The sequence below is a fragment of the Somniosus microcephalus genome, chromosome 9, assembly GCF_052327205.1.
Source record: "Somniosus microcephalus isolate GS21.2 chromosome 9, FLI_Smic_1.0, whole genome shotgun sequence".
NCBI lineage: Eukaryota > Metazoa > Chordata > Chondrichthyes > Squaliformes > Somniosidae > Somniosus > Somniosus microcephalus.
The window spans coordinates 104,679,505-104,697,411 of NC_140995.1; the positions used below are offsets into that span (position 1 = coordinate 104,679,505).

Here is a 17,907-nt window from a genome sequence, read left to right on the forward strand (position 1 = left end):
GTTGAGAGAGGAGAGGTGCAGTGTTGAGAGAGGAGAGGAGCAGTGTTGAGTTGAGAGAGGAGCAGTGTTGAGTTGAGAGGAGAGGAGCAGTGTTGAGAGGAGAGGAGCAGTGTTGAGAGGAGAGGAGCAGTGTTGAGAGGAGAGGAGCAGTGTTGAGAGAGGAGAGGAGCAGTGTTGAGAGAGGAGAGGAGCAGTGTTGAGAGAGGAGAGGAGCAGTGTTGAGAGAGGAGAGGAGCAGTGTTGAGAGAGGAGAGGAGCAGTGTTGAGAGAGGAGAGGAGCAGTGTTGAGAGAGGAGAGGTGCAGTGTTGAGAGAGGAGAGGAGCAGTGTTGAGAGAGGAGAGGTGCAGTGTTGAGAGAGGAGAGGAGCAGTGTTGAGAGAGGAGAGGAGCAGTGTTGAGAGAGGAGAGGAGCAGTGTTGAGTTGGAGAGGAGCAGTGTTGAGTTGGAGAGGAGCAGTGTTGAGTTGGAGAGGTGCAGTGTTGAGAGGAGAGGTGCAGTGTTGAGTTGGAGAGGAGCAGTGTTGAGTTGGAGAGGAGCAGTGTTGAGTTGGAGAGCAGCAGTGTTGAGAGAGGAGAGGAGCAGTGTTGGGTGGAGAGGAGCAGTGTTGAGAGGGGAGAGGGACAGTGTTGAGGAGAGGAGCAGTGTTGAGAGGAGAGGAGCAGTGTTGAGAGAGGAGAGGAGCAGTGTTGAGAGAGGAGAGGGACAGTGTTGAGTTGGAGAGGAGCAGTGTTGTGTTGAGAGGAGAGGAGCAGTGTTGGGTTGAGAGGAGAGGAGCAGTGTTGGGTTGAGAGGAGAGGAGCAGTGTTGAGAGAGGAGCAGTGTTGTGTTGAGTTGGAGAGGGGCAGTGTTGGGTTGAGTTGGAGAGGAGCAGTGTTGAGTTGGAGAGGAGCAGTGTTGGGTTGGAGACGTGCAGTGTTGGGTTGAGAGAGGAGAGGTGCAGTGTTGAGTTGGAGAGGAGCAGTGTTGGGTTGGAGACGTGCAGTGTTGGGTTGAGAGAGGAGAGGTGCAGTGTTGAGTTGGAGAGGAGCAGTGTTGGGTTGGAGAGGTGCAGTGTTGAGAGAGGAGAGGTGCAGTGTTGGGTTGAGAGAGGAGAGGTGCAGTGTTGAGAGAGGAGAGGGACAGTGTTGAGAGAGGAGAGGTGCAGTGTTGAGTTGGAGAGGAGCAGTGTTGGGTTGGAGACGTGCAGTGTTGAGCTGCTCTGGGCTGAGAGGAGGTGCTGCCGAAATCCTCGCTGGGGGTTTGTCCGACTCGCTGCCTCTTTGCAATATGGCGTTTGGAGGAATCCCTGATCTGTCTGCAAGAGTTCGCCTTTCCAGCTGCCCCTCGCACATTGCCAGTCGGCGGCATAAGTTATGATGCCGGAAAATGGATAAGTCTTCGGGCAGCTCTGAAATCAAATGGAGCTCGGTATCTTTACCTCTGGATCTTATCGTCGGCAAATTCCGGTTACCAACACTGGCAAGGCTGAGCCAAGGTAAGGGAGCTTGCAAAGGGCTCGCTGAGATTGTCAGGAGAATGAGCTATATTAGATGTACATTATTTTAAGTGCAGCGCTGTGTGGGTCCGTGTACAGTCCCACAACAGACAGTCGTTGATCTGATAGATGCACCGAACTTCTGGAGCTGCTGGAAGCTATTTGTCCCGTTAATAATAAAAGTTGGCTGTTCGGCATCGCCCGGCGCCCCGTCACCCCGGGTTTCCTGTGTGCTGTTTATTTCAGGTACCGGTGTATGTTTCCTTGTGTTTGGGATTTCGCGGAGGATTGCTTGAAGTTTGAGCCGCCGACTTTGGGACCGAGCCGCAGCTGGTCGAGGTTTATCTGGGCTGTTTGTTGGAAGGAGCGGGCTCGGTGCACCGCGTGTTGCTGACCGCGAGGAGACAACCGCAGGCAGGCAGGCAGCCGCCGCTCGGCCCCGGGCATCAGCCCTCAGTGAGCGGCAGAGACACAGTCCGTCCGACCGCTCCACAAAGTTCACCCTCAGCCCGGGGACCCTGTTACTACTGAAGCTCGGACCTGCAGTTTATCGCACAGCAAGACTGAGGGACGTTTTGAGTTCAGTACAATAATGAATTGAACAAGAAAAATGCCTCAATAAATAGCGAGTGCTGGAAATCTGAATTGAAAAGGCAGCACCTTGCGGAGTCTTATCTTAGCAGGGCGTTGCGACTGAGTTTACAAACTAGAAATCTACAAGCTGCATGTTTTCTTGTAGTTTAATATCATTTGAGGAGAATTTTATATTTCAAATAGATTTCCTTCAGATTGCGACGGGTTTTGACACTTATACAAAGGGCAGCAGCCACATGAATAAAGCACCAATACAGTAATAGTAATGGATCAGAGATGTATTAGAAGTTTATAATCTTTCCTGCAAGCACTAATAACGGGGGAGAGGTAAATTAAATCGATATTTACATTGGAGCATCGGAAGTTTGTGCCAAGGTTTATCATCATTTGTATTTTGGAATTAAACAAAGAGTTCATTGAGCTAAAGTAGTTTGACTCTCGGATTGAGTGACTACTTTCTTTCACTGGTTCGATAACTTGCATCGAAGCCCAGCGTCATAGTCAAACCAAGAGAAATGTTTGCTGTAGACTATTAACTGCGGGAGTGCTGCGTGCCCATTGCAGTTTTAAAAATCCAAATGCATTTTATATTATACAACCTATAATATATTAGAAAAATACTTTGATTGTTCTTGATGTTGATTATTATAAAGCAGAGTAAAATAAGACTTTTAAAAAATTTATATTTGTCTCTTGGGGGAAAAAAACGTAAAATAACTACTGTCTTATTAAGTATTGTTCATGCTTTGAAGTTTTATTTAATGGTCTGGTTACTTTTAGTTCCTGCTGTCAGCTTGTCTTAGTTGGTAGCACTCAGAGGAATAGGTTCGAGCCCTACTCCAAGCCTTGACCATAAAATCTAGGCCGATACTTCTGTGCATTACTGACCAAATGCTGCATTGTTGGAGGAGCCCGTCTTTTGGATGAGGTATTAACCGGAGTCTGCCTCTTCAGGTGGGTGCAAAACTCCCGTGGTACAATTTGAAGCTGAGAAGGGAGGTTCTCCCAGTGCCCTGGCCAACATTCATCCATCAATCAGCACCACAAACATTTTAACTTGTCACTCACCTCATTGCTGTTTATAGGATCTTGCTGTATGCAAATTAGATGACTGACCAGTTAAAGGTACAAAAGCAAAATACTGCGGATGCTGGAAATCTGGAATAAAAACAGATAATGCTGGAAATACTCAGCAGGTTAAGCAGCATCTGTGGAGAGAGAAACAGAGTTAACGTTTGATGACCCTTCGTCAGACTAAGCGTTATCGACCTGAAACATTAACTCTGTTTCTCTCTCCACAGATGCTGCCTGACCTACTGAGTATTTCCAGCATTTTCTGTTTTATAAACAGTTAAAGGTGCTTGCCTACACAACAAACACTTGAAAAAAGTAATTAATTGGTTGTGAAATACTTTGGACCAACCCAAGGATGTGATACGGTATAAATGTATGTTGTTCCTTTTCATTTCTGGGTTTCCCTTGTAATACATAAGTCTTCCAACAGTGAACTGCACAGCCGCTAATGGTCTCCATAACTTTCAAAATATTCACAAATAATCCTTGCCATGCCACTGAGCACTTATGCTTCATTCAGACTTTCAAAAGAGTCATATATTGGTTGTAAACTCTTAAAAGCCACTTTGAAAACTCAGGTGAAATAGTAATTCATCAACACCCGTACTAGTTTTTAAATGGGTGTTTACTATGTTTTAGCAATAAAGAGATCTAATACAAAAGCATGATTCAAGTCCTCATCTCATGATATGTCTTAATTATTCAGCAATATTTGTTCTGTGGCACCGGCAGTGCTTCCAGCACTTTGAATTGGTTTGTTGCAGAAACGTTACTGCAGTTTATAATTGGGTGAATGAGGTCCATCCCTGTGATTGTCTGTAATACTGTCTCTCAGTGAGAATCGTAATGGTGTGGTTTAAAGAGATTCAGCAATAAGCTTAGAAGGTCCAATATGTCTAGCAAAAAGGTGTTTATAAATGATTCACTTGTGAATAACTGAAACTCCACTTGTTGGTATTCTCCTCTGTGTCTAGTATTTCAGTGCTGTGCCTTACTGGCCCAGGTCCAGGAATCCGATGCTCTGCTTCTTATCATAGAATTATAGGAATTACAGCACAGTTAGGAGGCCTTTTGGCCTGTCATGCCTCTGTCGGTGATAGCAGTTCAATTAGAGCTACTCCCACTAATCCCATTTCGCTCCCCTCTCCCCTCTTCTGACTGTCAATTCATGTAGTTTCCCATGTGAGGATTGTTACAAGTGCGTGTATTTGATAGAATCACAGAATTTTGTCGTTTAGAAGGAGGGCAATCAGCCCATTGTGCCTGTGCTGGCTCTCTGAAAGAGTTATCCAGAGTCCCATTTCCCTGCCCTTCTTAACATTTCACTTCTAAAAGCTCTCATTATTTTGCTTCCACCGCAGTTACTAGCAGGGCATTTCATGAACTAACAACCTTCTGTCCTTTCATTCTTTTGGTGATGATCTCCTAGTTACTGACTCACTGACCACTGGAAATAATGTTTCTCTGTTTCCCTTATCAAAGCTCCTTATAACCCTGAACATCTCCTCTTCGCCTTCTCTGTTCTAGTGAGGAGCCCCAGTTTCTCTAACTTCTCTTCCCTGTATTATCTTAGTAAATCTCTTCTGTCCCCTCTCCGTAGCCTTGGCATCCTTCCTTAAGTGGAGTGTCCAAAGCTGGAGACAGCAGGGTAAGTTTTGCAAAGTCTTGCACCTCTGACTGGGTCTCTCAATTTACTGTAATATTCTAACTGCCACATAATCAGTGATTGGTATAGATTTAGCATTACCTCAGAGGAAAACAAACAATATTCAACAAATCACCCTCACTATACATAGTAGTCACTCACTCTGACAGCTCAAATGAGACTTTGAATTTTTGAATGGTAGTAGCTGAAAATTTTAATTTGATTTGATTTCTACTAAGCCAAGACACACTCGAACTCTGTGCGCTATCAGTGGCAGGCCATGATTGTCAGCTGTGCATATTGGGAGATTGTGGATGTGCTGCCTGTGATATTCCCAACATGAGGTACCTGCAAGTAGAATGCATTCAAACACTGACCCCTTAGGTAAAATAAATGTAACCTGGTTCTGAATTTAGTTGGAGTTGTATTTTTTTTTGTAATAGGTTTAACTTTCTTCTCTTTCCTTTGTGTGGACTTCTTGTACATAATCATTTGTGGGCTGAGGGAGCAGGAAGTGGCCTGGACCTCTGCCAATGCTACTTTATACATGGCTACTGGGAAATGTGCAACAGCAAGATGGAGTGACATTTTCTTCAGTTTCCCTTTGATTCTTCCCTCCAGTAAAGCATGTGACTTCCTCTCCATAGTTCCCCATGACAACATGCCTGATACTGGTAATTCACTACGGGAAGATGTCCTCTGTGTGCTAGTTAGAGTGAAATCATAAATGTGTTTATAAAGAGTGGATCTATAATATTGGCACAGAGGAAATCTCCCCCTCCCCCTTCCTATCCCCCAACGTTGGAAATCACAGTCATAAATCCGTGTCAATCTGTACTTCATTAATCAGTTGTACTTGTCCTTCAGAATGGAACAGCAGATTTTAAGTCCTAACAAAGTTTAGCTCACTTGTTGAATTTCACATTTATATTTACAAATCTATTAATATCCTACTACCAGCAGTGCAACAAACTGTTCAGGACAGTGACAACACCACAGTCTAAAAATGATGTTCTACTTAAAATTAGGAATAGTTATGGTCAGAATTTATTTTCTTAACTTTGGGTTAAATTTGTAAAATTCTATCTACCTTCCTTGCTAGGGAATCGGTCATTAGAAACTTATACACACACAATCTATGTCCAAATATGTTTATTTTCCAGCTTGGTTTGTGTAAACATCTCCTGTCATTGGGAAGATGCAGCAGTTAGATATTCAGCCACAAATTGTTGGAAAAAGTTCTGAAGGACCGTATTAATTGTCATTTAGAAAGACACAGATTAATCAAGAACAGCGAGCATGGATTTGTTACGGGAAGGTTATGTCTGACAAACTTGATTGACTTTTTTGAGGTGGTAACAAGGAGGGTTGATGAGGGTAGTGCATTTGATGTAATCTACATGGACTTTAGCAAGGCTTTTGACAAGGTCCGACATGGCAAACTGGTCAGAAAAGTAAAAGCCCATGGAATCCAAGGGAAAGTGGCAAGTTGGATCCAAACTTGGCTCCGTGGCAAGAAGCAAAGGGTAATGGTCGACGGGTGTTTCCAGTGGGGTTCCGCAGGGCTCAGTATGAGGTCCCTTGCTTTTTGTGGTATACATCAATGATTTAGACTTCAATGTAGGGGACATGATTAAGAAGTTTGCAGATGATACAAAAATTGGCCATGTGGTTGATAGTGAGGAAGAAAGCTGTAGATGGCAGGAAGATATCAATGGACTAGTCAGGTGGGCAGAAAAGTGGCAAATGGAATTCAATCTGGAGAAGTGTGAGATAATGCATTTGGGGAGGGCTAATAAGGCAAGGGAATACACAGTAAATGGTAGGATACTGAGAAGTGTAGAGGAACAGAGGAACCTTGGAGTGCATGTCCGCAGATCCCTGAAGGTAGCAGGACAGGTAGATAAGGTGGTTAAGAAGGCATACGGGATACTTTCCTTTATTAGTCAAGGCATAGAATACAAGAGCGCGAGGTTCTACTTGAACTGTTTTTTTCCGTTTATGGGATGTGGGCGTCGCTGGCAAGGCCAGCATTTATTGCCCATCCCTAATTGCCCTTGAAAAGGTGGTGGTGAGCCGCCTTCTTGAACTGCTGCAGTCGATGTAGTGAAGGTACTCCCACAGTGCTGTTAGGGAGGGAGTTCCAGGACTTTGACCCAGCGACAATGAAGGATCGGCGATATACTTCTAAGTCAGGATGGTGTGTGACTTGGAGGGGAACTTGGAGGTGGTGGTGTTCCCATGCGCCTGCTGCCCTTGTCCTTCTAGGTGGAAGAGGTTGCAGGTTTGGGAGGTGCTGCTGAAGAAGCCTTGGTGAGTTGCTGTAGTGCATCTTGTAGATGGTACACACTGCAACCACGGTACGCCAGTGGTGGAGGGAGTAAATGTTTAAGGTGGTGGATGGGGTGCCAATCAAATGGGCTGCTTTGTCCTAGATGGTGTCGAGCTTCTTGAGTGTTGTTGGAGCTGCACTCATCCAGGCAAGTGGAGAGTATTCCATTGCACTCCTTACTTGTGCCTTGTAGATGATGGAAAGGCTTTGGGGAGTCAGGAGGTGAGACACTCGCCACAGAATATCCAGCCTCTGACCTGCTTCTGTTGCCACAGTATTTATGTGGCTGGTCCAGTTAAGTTTCTGGTCAATGGTGACCCCCAAGGTGTTGATGGTGGGGGATTCGGCGATGTTAATGTCATTGAATGTCAAGGGGCAGTGGTTAGACTCTCGCTTGTTGGAGATAGTCATTGTCTGGCACTTCTGTGGCGCGAATGTTACCTGCCACTTATCAGCCCAAGCCTGAACGCCGTCCAGGTCTTGTTGCATGCAGGCATGGACTGCTTCATTACCTGTGGAATTGTGAATGGCGCTGAACACTGCAGTCATCAGCGAACATCCCCATTTCTGATCTTATGTTGGAGGGAAGGTCATTGATGAAGCAGCTGAAGATGTTTGGGCTTAGGACACTGCCCTGAGGAACTCCTGCAGAGATGTCCTGGGGCTGTGATGATTGTCCTTCAACCACCACAACCATCTTCCTTTGTGCTAGATATGACTCCAGCCAGTGGAGCATTTTCCCCCGATTCCTATTGACTTCAGTTTTACTAGGGCTCCTTGATGCCACACTCGGTCAAATGCTGTCTTGATGTCAAGGGCATTCACTGTCACCTCACCTCTGGAATTCAGCTCCTTTGTCCATGTTTGGACCAAGGCTGTAATGAGGTCGGGAGCCGAGTAGTCTTGGCGGAACCCAAACTGGGCATCAGAGCGTTTTCAACATTTTCTGTTTTTGTTTCAGATTTTCAACAGCTACAGTTTTGATGTTTGCTTCCTAAAGTTGTTCTGCAACATAAATAGGGGTATAAATTGGACCTCTTTGCACTCATTTTACGGGCATAAAATGGCCGCAATGAGGGACCAACATCCTGCGCCCTAACGATGCCTGATAGACGTCTGACCTGACCTGATATCTATAAGACGTTCAGGTCGGCCGTCAAAAACAAGTGTTAGGTCCTTTATTAGCATATACATGGTACTTAACACCTGTTTTAGGACTCCTCATGGAAACTGGGATACCCCGAGGCATTGGGCCGACACCGGTTTCCCAGGCATGGATGCAACCCAGCAAGCGTCCACCACCAAAAAGTTTTTTAGGTTGATGTGGAGCCAGGAAAAGCAGGAGTGCTCCTCCCAGCTCCACAACACTCCGGAGAGCCACTGCTGGCCCGCAATCGCCCCCTTTCTTCTTCGCCCCTTTTGGAACTTTCCTTTGGGCTGCTGCTGGTGAGGTAAGCAGACCAATGGGCAAGCTGCCTGTGGAGGCACGACAGGTGTCAGCAACGCTCTCGAAGAATTTTAATGTGGTCCGAGGTCCAATTTCGGGCCTGGCTTGGGCCTCCTGTTTGGGGCTTTTGATCCATGCGTGGTGCCCATTTTAGGCCGGAAAACAAGCCTAAGGGAATTTCGATCCCATATGCTATTAATCTGCCCCAGGGTTGGGTATCTTTAACACAGAGAATTTGGCAGTGTATTGAATGATATGCCCCAACAAGAAAATAACAGTACTAATTTAAAAAAAAGGAAAAAAACTACAGATGCTGGAAATATGAGACTGTTGTAAAACTGAGGTTCATCAGCTTCTTAAAGGAGCAAAGACAGGGTGTAGAACTGTGTTTTAGTTGCTGACAGATCATTTGCAACATTTTCTGTTTCATTAAATAAGAAAATTAGATTATTTTTAATCATTTGAAATGGTTTTCTGCAATCTCTCCTGTTTTGATTTTTCAACATTTGTACAGAAATGATGGAGGTTGTTTTGAAAAGTTGCCTTGTAACGAGATTGCTTCTGGTTCCAACACTTCAAAACCTAACAGTTTACCAGTAGTAATTAACAGGGTGGTGTGATGAAAGGAGTTGTACGCTAGGTTATTTTTAGTAGCAACCACCGTGTGCCATTTTAATTTCCTATGCCAGCCAAATTATTGTGGCCTTTCTGAGAGTGCTTGCAAAAATAGTGCCAATTAATCCTGAAATATGCCAAGTTTTATGTTAGAGATTTGCAATTACCATGGATGGGGCTGAGGCTGCCCAAACCCATTTCAATTAGAACACATACAGGTGGTAAAGAGAATCTTTTATCCAGCAACTGGACCTAAACTTGAACTCAGTTTCTGGAGTCAGTGAATGGACAGTCAAAGTGAATTTCTCTCGTATTGTATTAGTGATGCTCTCTGGGGAGTTGGGGGGAGAAATTGGACCTCGTTATATCAATTTTCCTGGAAGTACCTTGACCACCATTTTGGTTTGAGCCTCCCTTAGTTGTGCTGGGTGTCTGACTGAAAAAACAGTCAGCCCCTGACCATGATTCCTGCCAGGAACCTGAGCACAGGAACCTGAGGAGTGCCACAATTAGAGCCATGCCTCCATCAGAGCTCTGATAGAACAAACCATTGGCCTTCTGAAGCAGAGCTTCTGCTGTCTGGACAGGTCTGGAGACGTTCTGTAGTACAGCCCTGACAGGGTCTTCAGATTTGTTGTATCTGCTGTATGCTCCATAACTTTGCCCTGCAAAACCGGTAACTCTTAGGGCTGGATTTTCCCTGTGGAGGCGGGATGGCGACGGGAGAGCTGGTTGGCGGGTTCCGGTCCCGTTCCCATCTGCAGCCGCTCTCTGAAAATGATTTTCTGTAGATTGGCCTTGTTAAGCCCGCCCTGCGGGGTTCCCAGCCAATTAACAGGAAGCGGGTCTGATGACGTCATTTGATGACACGTCATCAGCTGGTTTCGTTAAACGGACCATGGCCAACTTTCTTTTGACAGTTGTGCCGTCATTGACGAGCGCTGCACAAAGATGCACGTCTGCACCCAGGTTCTCCCATGACTCCCTCCATATGTTTATGCAGGGAGTCACAAAACGTTACAGCAAAGCCACAATTAACCTCATCCTGCATTATATCCCCCCTCCCCAATTAGGCGAGCTGCCAGTGAAAAGCATGAGCAATTCTGGCAGCTCGCCTGTTTTAATCAAATGAGGCAGAAGCACCAATATTGCTCGTGTCTCTTACCCACATGATTGGGCATGCTGAGCGTTTGCTACACAAATTTCCTGACCAGCTATGGGCCTAAATGAATTCATCACTCTTGGAGTTTATGAAACTCAGTCTAGTGCTAGAGCATTGCAGCTGATGCCCAAATAAGAAGTGCGCAACATATACAGCAAATTTAATATATTATAGCTATCCTGCTTCGTGTTCACTTATTAATGCATTAACTTTAACTGCGAAGGCCCAATGATAGCCATCCGGTATTTTCCCAAAGTGGTCCAGCATTGGTTATTCTCTGTGGTTTAGGGTTGGAGTTCATTGTGTCTGTCGCCAGACAGATTTTCATTTAACTTTAAACAGTTTGTGGGTGAACATTAACAATGCTAATGTCACACTATAAATTCACAAGATGTAACCCAGAGAGCAAAGAGAGCCCTTGCTGATTTATAAATGTGGCAAGAAGGTAATTTCCAAATCTATTGTGAAGTGCTTAATATTGATTATTATAGGGAAGAGCCTGAGCTGACTGCTCATATCATTAAATATTTATTTGTTAGGCCTTATTGTATTTATGCTTTAATGACATTCAGCAATTTTAGTTGTTTGTTTATTCAGTATTTGAAAGAATAGTCATCAGACAGCAGCAATTCATTTATATACTTGAGACGATAAATTTTGAAATTTATTGACCAAGATTAAGATACTATAAGAATTGAACACTTACAATTCTGAGATCAGTGAATATTGTTTGAAGAACAATATTCTTCAATATGAGCCTAAATTTCCACCTCTGTAACATCGTCCGTCTCCGCCCTTGCCTCAGCTTATCTGCTTCCAAAACCCTCATCCATGCTGTTGTTACCTCTCGACTTGACTATTCCAAAGCACTCCTGATCGGCCTCCCTAGTTCTACTCTCCATAAATTTGAGGTCATCCAAAACTCTGCCACCTGTGTTCTAACTCGCACCAAGTCCTGCTCACCCATCTCCCCTGCGCTCAACGACCTACATTGGCTCCCAGTTAAGTAACGCCTCGATTTTAAAATTTTCATCCTTGTTTTCAAATCCCTCCATGGCCTCTCCCCTCCCTACCTCTGTAACCTCCTCCAGCCCCACAACCCTCTGGGATCTCTGCGCTCCACCTATTCTGGCCTTTTGAGCATCCCCAAATTTAATCGCTCCTCCATTGGTGGCCGTGCCTTGAGCTGCCGAGGCCTAAGCTCTGGAATCCCCTCTCTAAATCTCTCCACCTCTCTACTTCTCTTTTCTCCTTTTAAGACGCTCCTTAAAACCTAGCTCTTTGGCCAAGCTTTTGGTCACGTGCCCTAACATCTCCTTATATGGCTCGGTGTCAAATTTTGTTTTTTCGATAACGCTCCTGTGAAGTGCCTTGCGACGTTTTATTACATTAAAGGCGCTATATAAATATAAGTAGTTGTTGTAAATTAGAATTTTTAAAGTAAGGACTTTGCTGTATTCCTTTATTAATTTTACACCTATTTTTCATTTTTTGCTCTAAGAATGTTAGTACAGGTCCACAATCCCTTATCCGCAATTCCGAAATTCGAAAAGCTCTGAAAACCGAAGGTTTTTCCGTGGAGCGTCACTCGTGTGCACGACATGACCCGAGTGGCGCCAAACATGACCCGACGCGGCCAATGCTTGACCCACGCAGGTGTGAGGCGTCAGTTGTGTCTCAGCGCTGCTACCAGTCACACGTGTGTCTGCTGCTCTCTGATATTTTTTGTTATTTTGTGATTTTGAGTTTAATTTCACTGTGAAAATGTCAAAGAGCTGCAGATACCCCTACCGTTCTGAAATCCGAAAAATTCCAAATTCCGAAACACATCTGGCCCCAAGGGTTTCGGATAAGGGATTAATAACCTGTACAGTAAATTTAATAAATCCTGCAGTCCATACAGATCACTATGCTATAATCCAAAGAGCATAACATTTCTCATTAAATCATCAGAGCTGCTGAGGAATTAGATATAACATTGACTCAGGTGGCTGAAAACTGGGGGGGAAAATTGGCTCGCCCCCCTTTGGGGCAATAACTTCGCCGGGGTGCTACTTTTAGCGCCCCAAAAAAGTTAGCACCCCCATGCACGAAATTGAATGGTAGCGCCCCAAGCAGGAGGCGGGGCGCTATTGGAAACACTCCCACTCCCTCTTGGGGCGCTCCCATTGAATATCGCGCCGCCATGTACAGCAGCGCAACGCGCGTCGGCACGTAGCGCCGCATCACTGCAGGCCTCCCTCCCCTGATTAAAGGGGAGGGGCAAAGCGCAGTGCGCACCGGAGCCCTGCTGGACCACCGGGGAGCGGGGTGCTGGCAAAAGAGCCCGGTACTGGAGGAGTGCTAGGCTGACCGATCGCAGCTGGCACCCGGCAGGAGGAGCGCAAGGGGGCAGGTGCTGGCAGGCGGCCCCAAAAAAATGGCCGCCCGGCACCTGCCCTTTAATTATCGCTGCAAAAACGCCACCCTGACCCTGTCAGACATAGCGTCCGGTGGTAGGTCAGGGGGCGCGAACCAAGTTTGCGGCCGAGGCGCGAGCGGGGTGCTGTGCACGGCAATGACGTCATCGCTAGAGGTGCAGCGCCACACCGTGGGGAGCTATCTGCTACCGCCGCCAGTAACCGCGGGGCGCTAACAGGAGGCGCAAAGAAACCGAATTTTTCCCCCTAAGGGGAATTTCCCCCCCGCCCCCCTGCATTTCAACTCTTTCCACTGTACATGGAGATTATGTCTGATGTGGTCAGTATTTTATTTTCTCCCCTCTCTAGTGTGACTAACTGTTTGAAAGGATACAAGTGAACTAAATGTTTCTACATCGTTACCAACTAAGATATCCAACTGCCAGGTACCACACTCCCCTTTTGGAATCCCCAACCTGTCGGTGATCATTTTTTCTTCCCTATCTCCATTTTTCCTGTTCTCACTTTGGTCTCCCTGGCCTCCTTTTACTGAAGCCGAAAAAACCCTTTCCTCTTTGCCCAGGTAACCTCAGGCCTTGATAGCCGACCCCAGATCTCCTGGGGTAGATTTTCAAATTGCTGCCCGGGCGTAAATCTAACGTTGCTGATCAGCCCCCGTTATAGAAACCACCTGATTTTCATATCCATTGACTTCAAAATGGAAGTAAAGATGGTGTGGTTTCTATAACGGGCAGTAAATCCACAACACCAGACTTGCGCCAGATGGCAAGTTGAAAATCTACCCCAACCTATCGGCTTTCATTTCTATAAAGATAGATGCATTTCTAACATTATTAGTGCATTTGTCATTGTACAAGTATGCTCTGTTTGATAGCTGTGAATGGAAAAGTCTTTAAGATAACATTGGAGGGTTGATATCCTTAGCAAATAGTTTATGACCACTCAGACCTCCAGAATCTCACCACAGGATTATTTTTTAAATTATTATTACTTTTCAACTTACGTTTTCAATTACTTTATGTTTATCCAGCTGAGAGGTGTCAGTGCTGGAGAACTGAACACTTCGACGACCTAGAGATTTAATTGTTGTTATTTCGGATTTCCAGCATCTGCAGTATTTTGCTATCGTACTAGAGGTTTAATGTGCTGTGTGGGTTGCCGCTAATGCAGATGTGATTTGGCAGTAATTGAGTGGGTGTTAACTTTTGCTCACACGCCTAAACTTGTTCAAAGACTTCTTATCTCTGATGTACATTAATACACAAACCTGGCATTAACACTCTTTTTGCTTGTTATCTGGTTGTTAAGCAGACGTTAATGGAGAAGGAAATATGCAAATTTACTCAAGGTTTACTTAATCCAACATTGCATTAACTTCGATTTAAAGTTGTCATCTAAGTCCCAGAGAGAGACAGCAGAGTTAGTGGTGAACTGAGGAGAGATTGCCTAGAGGCAGAGTCTTTTGGTAAACTCTGCAGGATGATTATCACAACAAGAATCATTGGAAGTGTTGGGTACTTTAGAGGATGAAGAGGGACCACAGCAGGGGACTATAGCCTGGGAGGTTTAAGGTCAAAGGAGACAGTCTTATAGGACCCACACCTGCAGTGTGAATGCACGTTACTTATTTGACCATCAGCAAGGAATGGTGTGTAAGGAAGGCATGCCTCAACACAAATGCACCCTCCAGAGCTCTGTTAGCTCCTGGAACCACGGAGCAAAATTGAGACGGCCCTTCCTTCTCTTCTGAAATCACAGCAACACTGAATCATTTACAGAGACAAAGACAAGAGATTTGGTTTATTCATGGAGAATTCTGCATAACTTTATTACAATGGATTCCAACATAGCTCAGCTGGGTAAAGCTGTGAGTAATGTAGCTATTCAGACCAGGTTGCTTCAGAAATAACAACAGAAAATGCTGGAAAAACTCAGCAGGCCAGGCAACATCCGTGGAGAGAGAGAACTGAGAAAAAAAGGCAGGAAATTAAAGAGATTAAAAGGCAGTTTGGGGGTTGGGAAATGGGGGAGGGGATGAAAGAAGAAACAGTAAGAGATATTCAAGGTGAGACGAGATAGTAATAGGTTGCTTCAGATGTGTTTTGATTTAGCTGATCTCAGCTAGGATGCAGTACTACATCAACGAGCAACCCCTGTACGTGTGTGGGTGTTAGGCGAAGACCAGATTGGGCTCATCTGTGATGCACCCATGATAGAATATTCTGATGAGATTCACCCGCCTCACACATGGAAAAACAGCCATTTGGCTGACATACCATACACCAGCAAGGAGACAGTATCTTTAAAGGATCGGGGGGAGAAAATAAGAAAAGGACGGGAAACATTATATCACAATAAGGCTGATAAACAAATGTTCAATACTAATCTTTAAAGTTGAAAATCCTTGAATTTGCATGTACTGTGCAGAATGGCATATATACAGTAATAGGTTGTCATTTATAAGAACATTTCAGGAAATGCCCATGTTTTGATAAGTAAATATAATGTATATAATTGATCATGTGATGAAATAATTATACACACAAGGTGTGCTGCCAGAATCAACCAGATTGAATAACCAGTTTGGAGTAGTTTGGAGTATGAGTACTCAGACAATTGGCTTCCTACACTATACATTATTGCATCAAATATTACACGATGTTCAATTACAATCTACTCCTTTTAGTTCAAAGTTGCTTAATTCAAATTATCTGGTCATTCATTTTTTAGCACCAACAGGTTGATGTGTTAGTTCTGTTGCTTAATTCAAATTATTGGATAACCCAATTTTTTTTCCGCGCAAAGAAACAACTATCAGGAGTAGACTGTATAATAGTTGAGATTACAATAGCTGAGTGTAATTTATGAAGTAATAGAGCACACATTTCATAATATAACACACCCACTGAAATCACCAGAATCAGCTCCATGTTCTACAGGGCAGAATGTGGCAACCCATGTTGGCATATTCTCCTTTTGACACATCAGTGTGCTGCAATGTAATTCTTTTTACTGAAAAATTTTCCTGCTCCCCAAGACCCAGGAGATCCCATTTTTTCCCTTCTTTCCTAAAGTTGGTGATTCGTGCCTGCATATTACTGCCAGAATAACGTATTGCATCTGTACTGCACCTTCAATGTAGACGATGCTCCAAGGTGCTTTAGAGAAGGGAGGAAAAAATAAATAAATGCACCGAATGGCAAGCGATGTAGAAATTATTAGGGAGGGCGGGGGTTCAAAAGCTTGGTTGAAAAGATAGGTTTTCAGAAGGCACTGGCAACCCTTTGATGTTTTTCCTGAGTGACCATTCTTCACGTGTGAACAAAGGCAGTGAATGCCAGCAGGTAATTTGACTTCACTTCTTCACTTGACACCCACTAATACACTTTTCAGCAGTGATCATTGAATAGCAATCAGGAACAAGAACTCCAAATGATTTTTGTAGGGTGCTGAAACCAGTAGTAGCACTCAACTGGTACTGCGGCAGATACGACCCAACCTGCTACAGGCTGGAAATCAAACTTGGGATTTTCAGCTCTGTATTAACTCAGGGGCATATATGGATTCATAATATAATTACCATAAAACATATTCAGGATTCACTAACCATGCAAGACATACAAATTTACTCATTTAAAAAAAATAGCGACTGCACACTGGCTTTCTGTTGAATACTTTCTTCAATGATGGTTTCCTTCAAAATATATTGCAGTCGGGAGTCTGCCAATTGATGAACTGAAATTAGTCATGGTATGAAGAGGCATTGTGGCACTGATGTAACGAGCAAGATATTTTCTTATCCTTGTCCAATTTTCATATCCACATTGACAGTCCGCGCACACCATGTAAGCAAATGTGCCATGGAAACAGCAAGTCAGAACATAACACTAAAGATGAAATATTTGCAGAATGACTCAACAGTATCTTGGAATTAAAATTGTACAACTTATATACTTTGTGCAATGGATCCATTTATGGATCTGTATTCTCTAAAATTCATTGGTTTTATCTGTCTCTGATCGATCAGTTTCCCTTGTAAATAAGGTTAGGTGCTTCCTGTAGGGGTGCTCTGTGCAATCAGTTTGTGTGGATCACAGACAAGAAAACCATACACGTTGTCAGAAGTTGGATACCTACTGAAAACAACATGAAACAGTTAATTCACGCTGCTGAAGTATTCGCAGCAAAAAATTAATAACGAGAATTGAACCCCCCCTGAAGTCGGTGTGAGCATCAAGCAGGAAAGTCAAAACCGGGTGAGTTGTGAGTGAAACACTGTCAGGACATTGCAAAGCAGCACAAGTGAGTGTGAAACACAATTAAAAATGACAGGAACTGATTTTGCTACAGTTCCTCCAATGATATTTAATTCTTCTAAGCCGAAGGAACGGCTGAGTTGCAAAGTGTTGGGAATTCTATCACATTGTGTCAGGTTAAGTGGATAGAGCAGAAATTAAACAAGTAAATGCATTAATTTTCAGTATCTATATATATAAACGGATATGTCTGTCTGTCTGTCCTTCGGTGTGCGTCTGTCCGGCAATACACTCGAAAGTTATAGAGCGTACCTACACGTGCGTTACGTCAGAAGAAAGCTTACGATTCCAAAACGGTCGTAAGCATATTTACGTTTCGGCCGGACAAAAATTGCACCCGCGGTATCCAAAAAACGTTCAAAATTCCGCTCGTTAGCATCTCATTATCCGCTCATTAGCAATAGAGTGACGTCGAGGTCGACCAATCATACGCCGGGTTCCTGGCGCGTGCGGGCGGGCCCTCCTACAGTCGAGTGACGGGACGATTGACCAATCCTACGCTTCGGTGACCTGACGGTCGACCAATCGGTGCGTGTGTGGGCGGGCCTTATCGTTCTGAACCGAGGTGAGTGTCAGCCATCTTGATTCCATTCTTTTTCCCGCTTTCTGCGTTTTTCTTTTCAAACCTACATTTCCAGCAAAAAAAAATTGCTTTTATTAAATTGTTTAAAAAAAAACTTCATTCATTTGTAAATATTTTCTCTAACCTGAAGATTCTTTTTCCTACCTTTCCCCGTTTTTGTAAGGCCTCAGAACCTAGGCCTCAAAGCCTGGGCCTCTCCTGCCCAGCCACGCCCGAGCTAGGTAATTGTCCCACGGCTTCTGCTA

At 44.4% G+C, this 17,907-nt stretch overlaps 1 protein-coding gene across 2 annotated transcripts in view; it reads left to right on the forward strand.

Annotated features, from left to right (window-relative positions):
- The first annotated feature begins 838 nt into the window (after positions 1–838).
- The window catches only part of garem2 (GRB2 associated regulator of MAPK1 subtype 2), a 302,222-nt gene continuing 285,153 nt past the window's right edge, over positions 839–17,907 (forward strand). The window contains exon 1 of one of the 2 annotated variants that reach the window (XM_085996950.1): positions 839–1,474. In XM_085996950.1, the coding sequence (XP_085853076.1) occupies positions 1,366–1,474 (109 nt within the window). In that variant the 5' untranslated portion in view covers positions 839–1,365. The remainder of the gene's footprint in view (positions 1,475–17,907) is intronic. The other variant, XM_085996951.1, reaches the window with a different exon arrangement.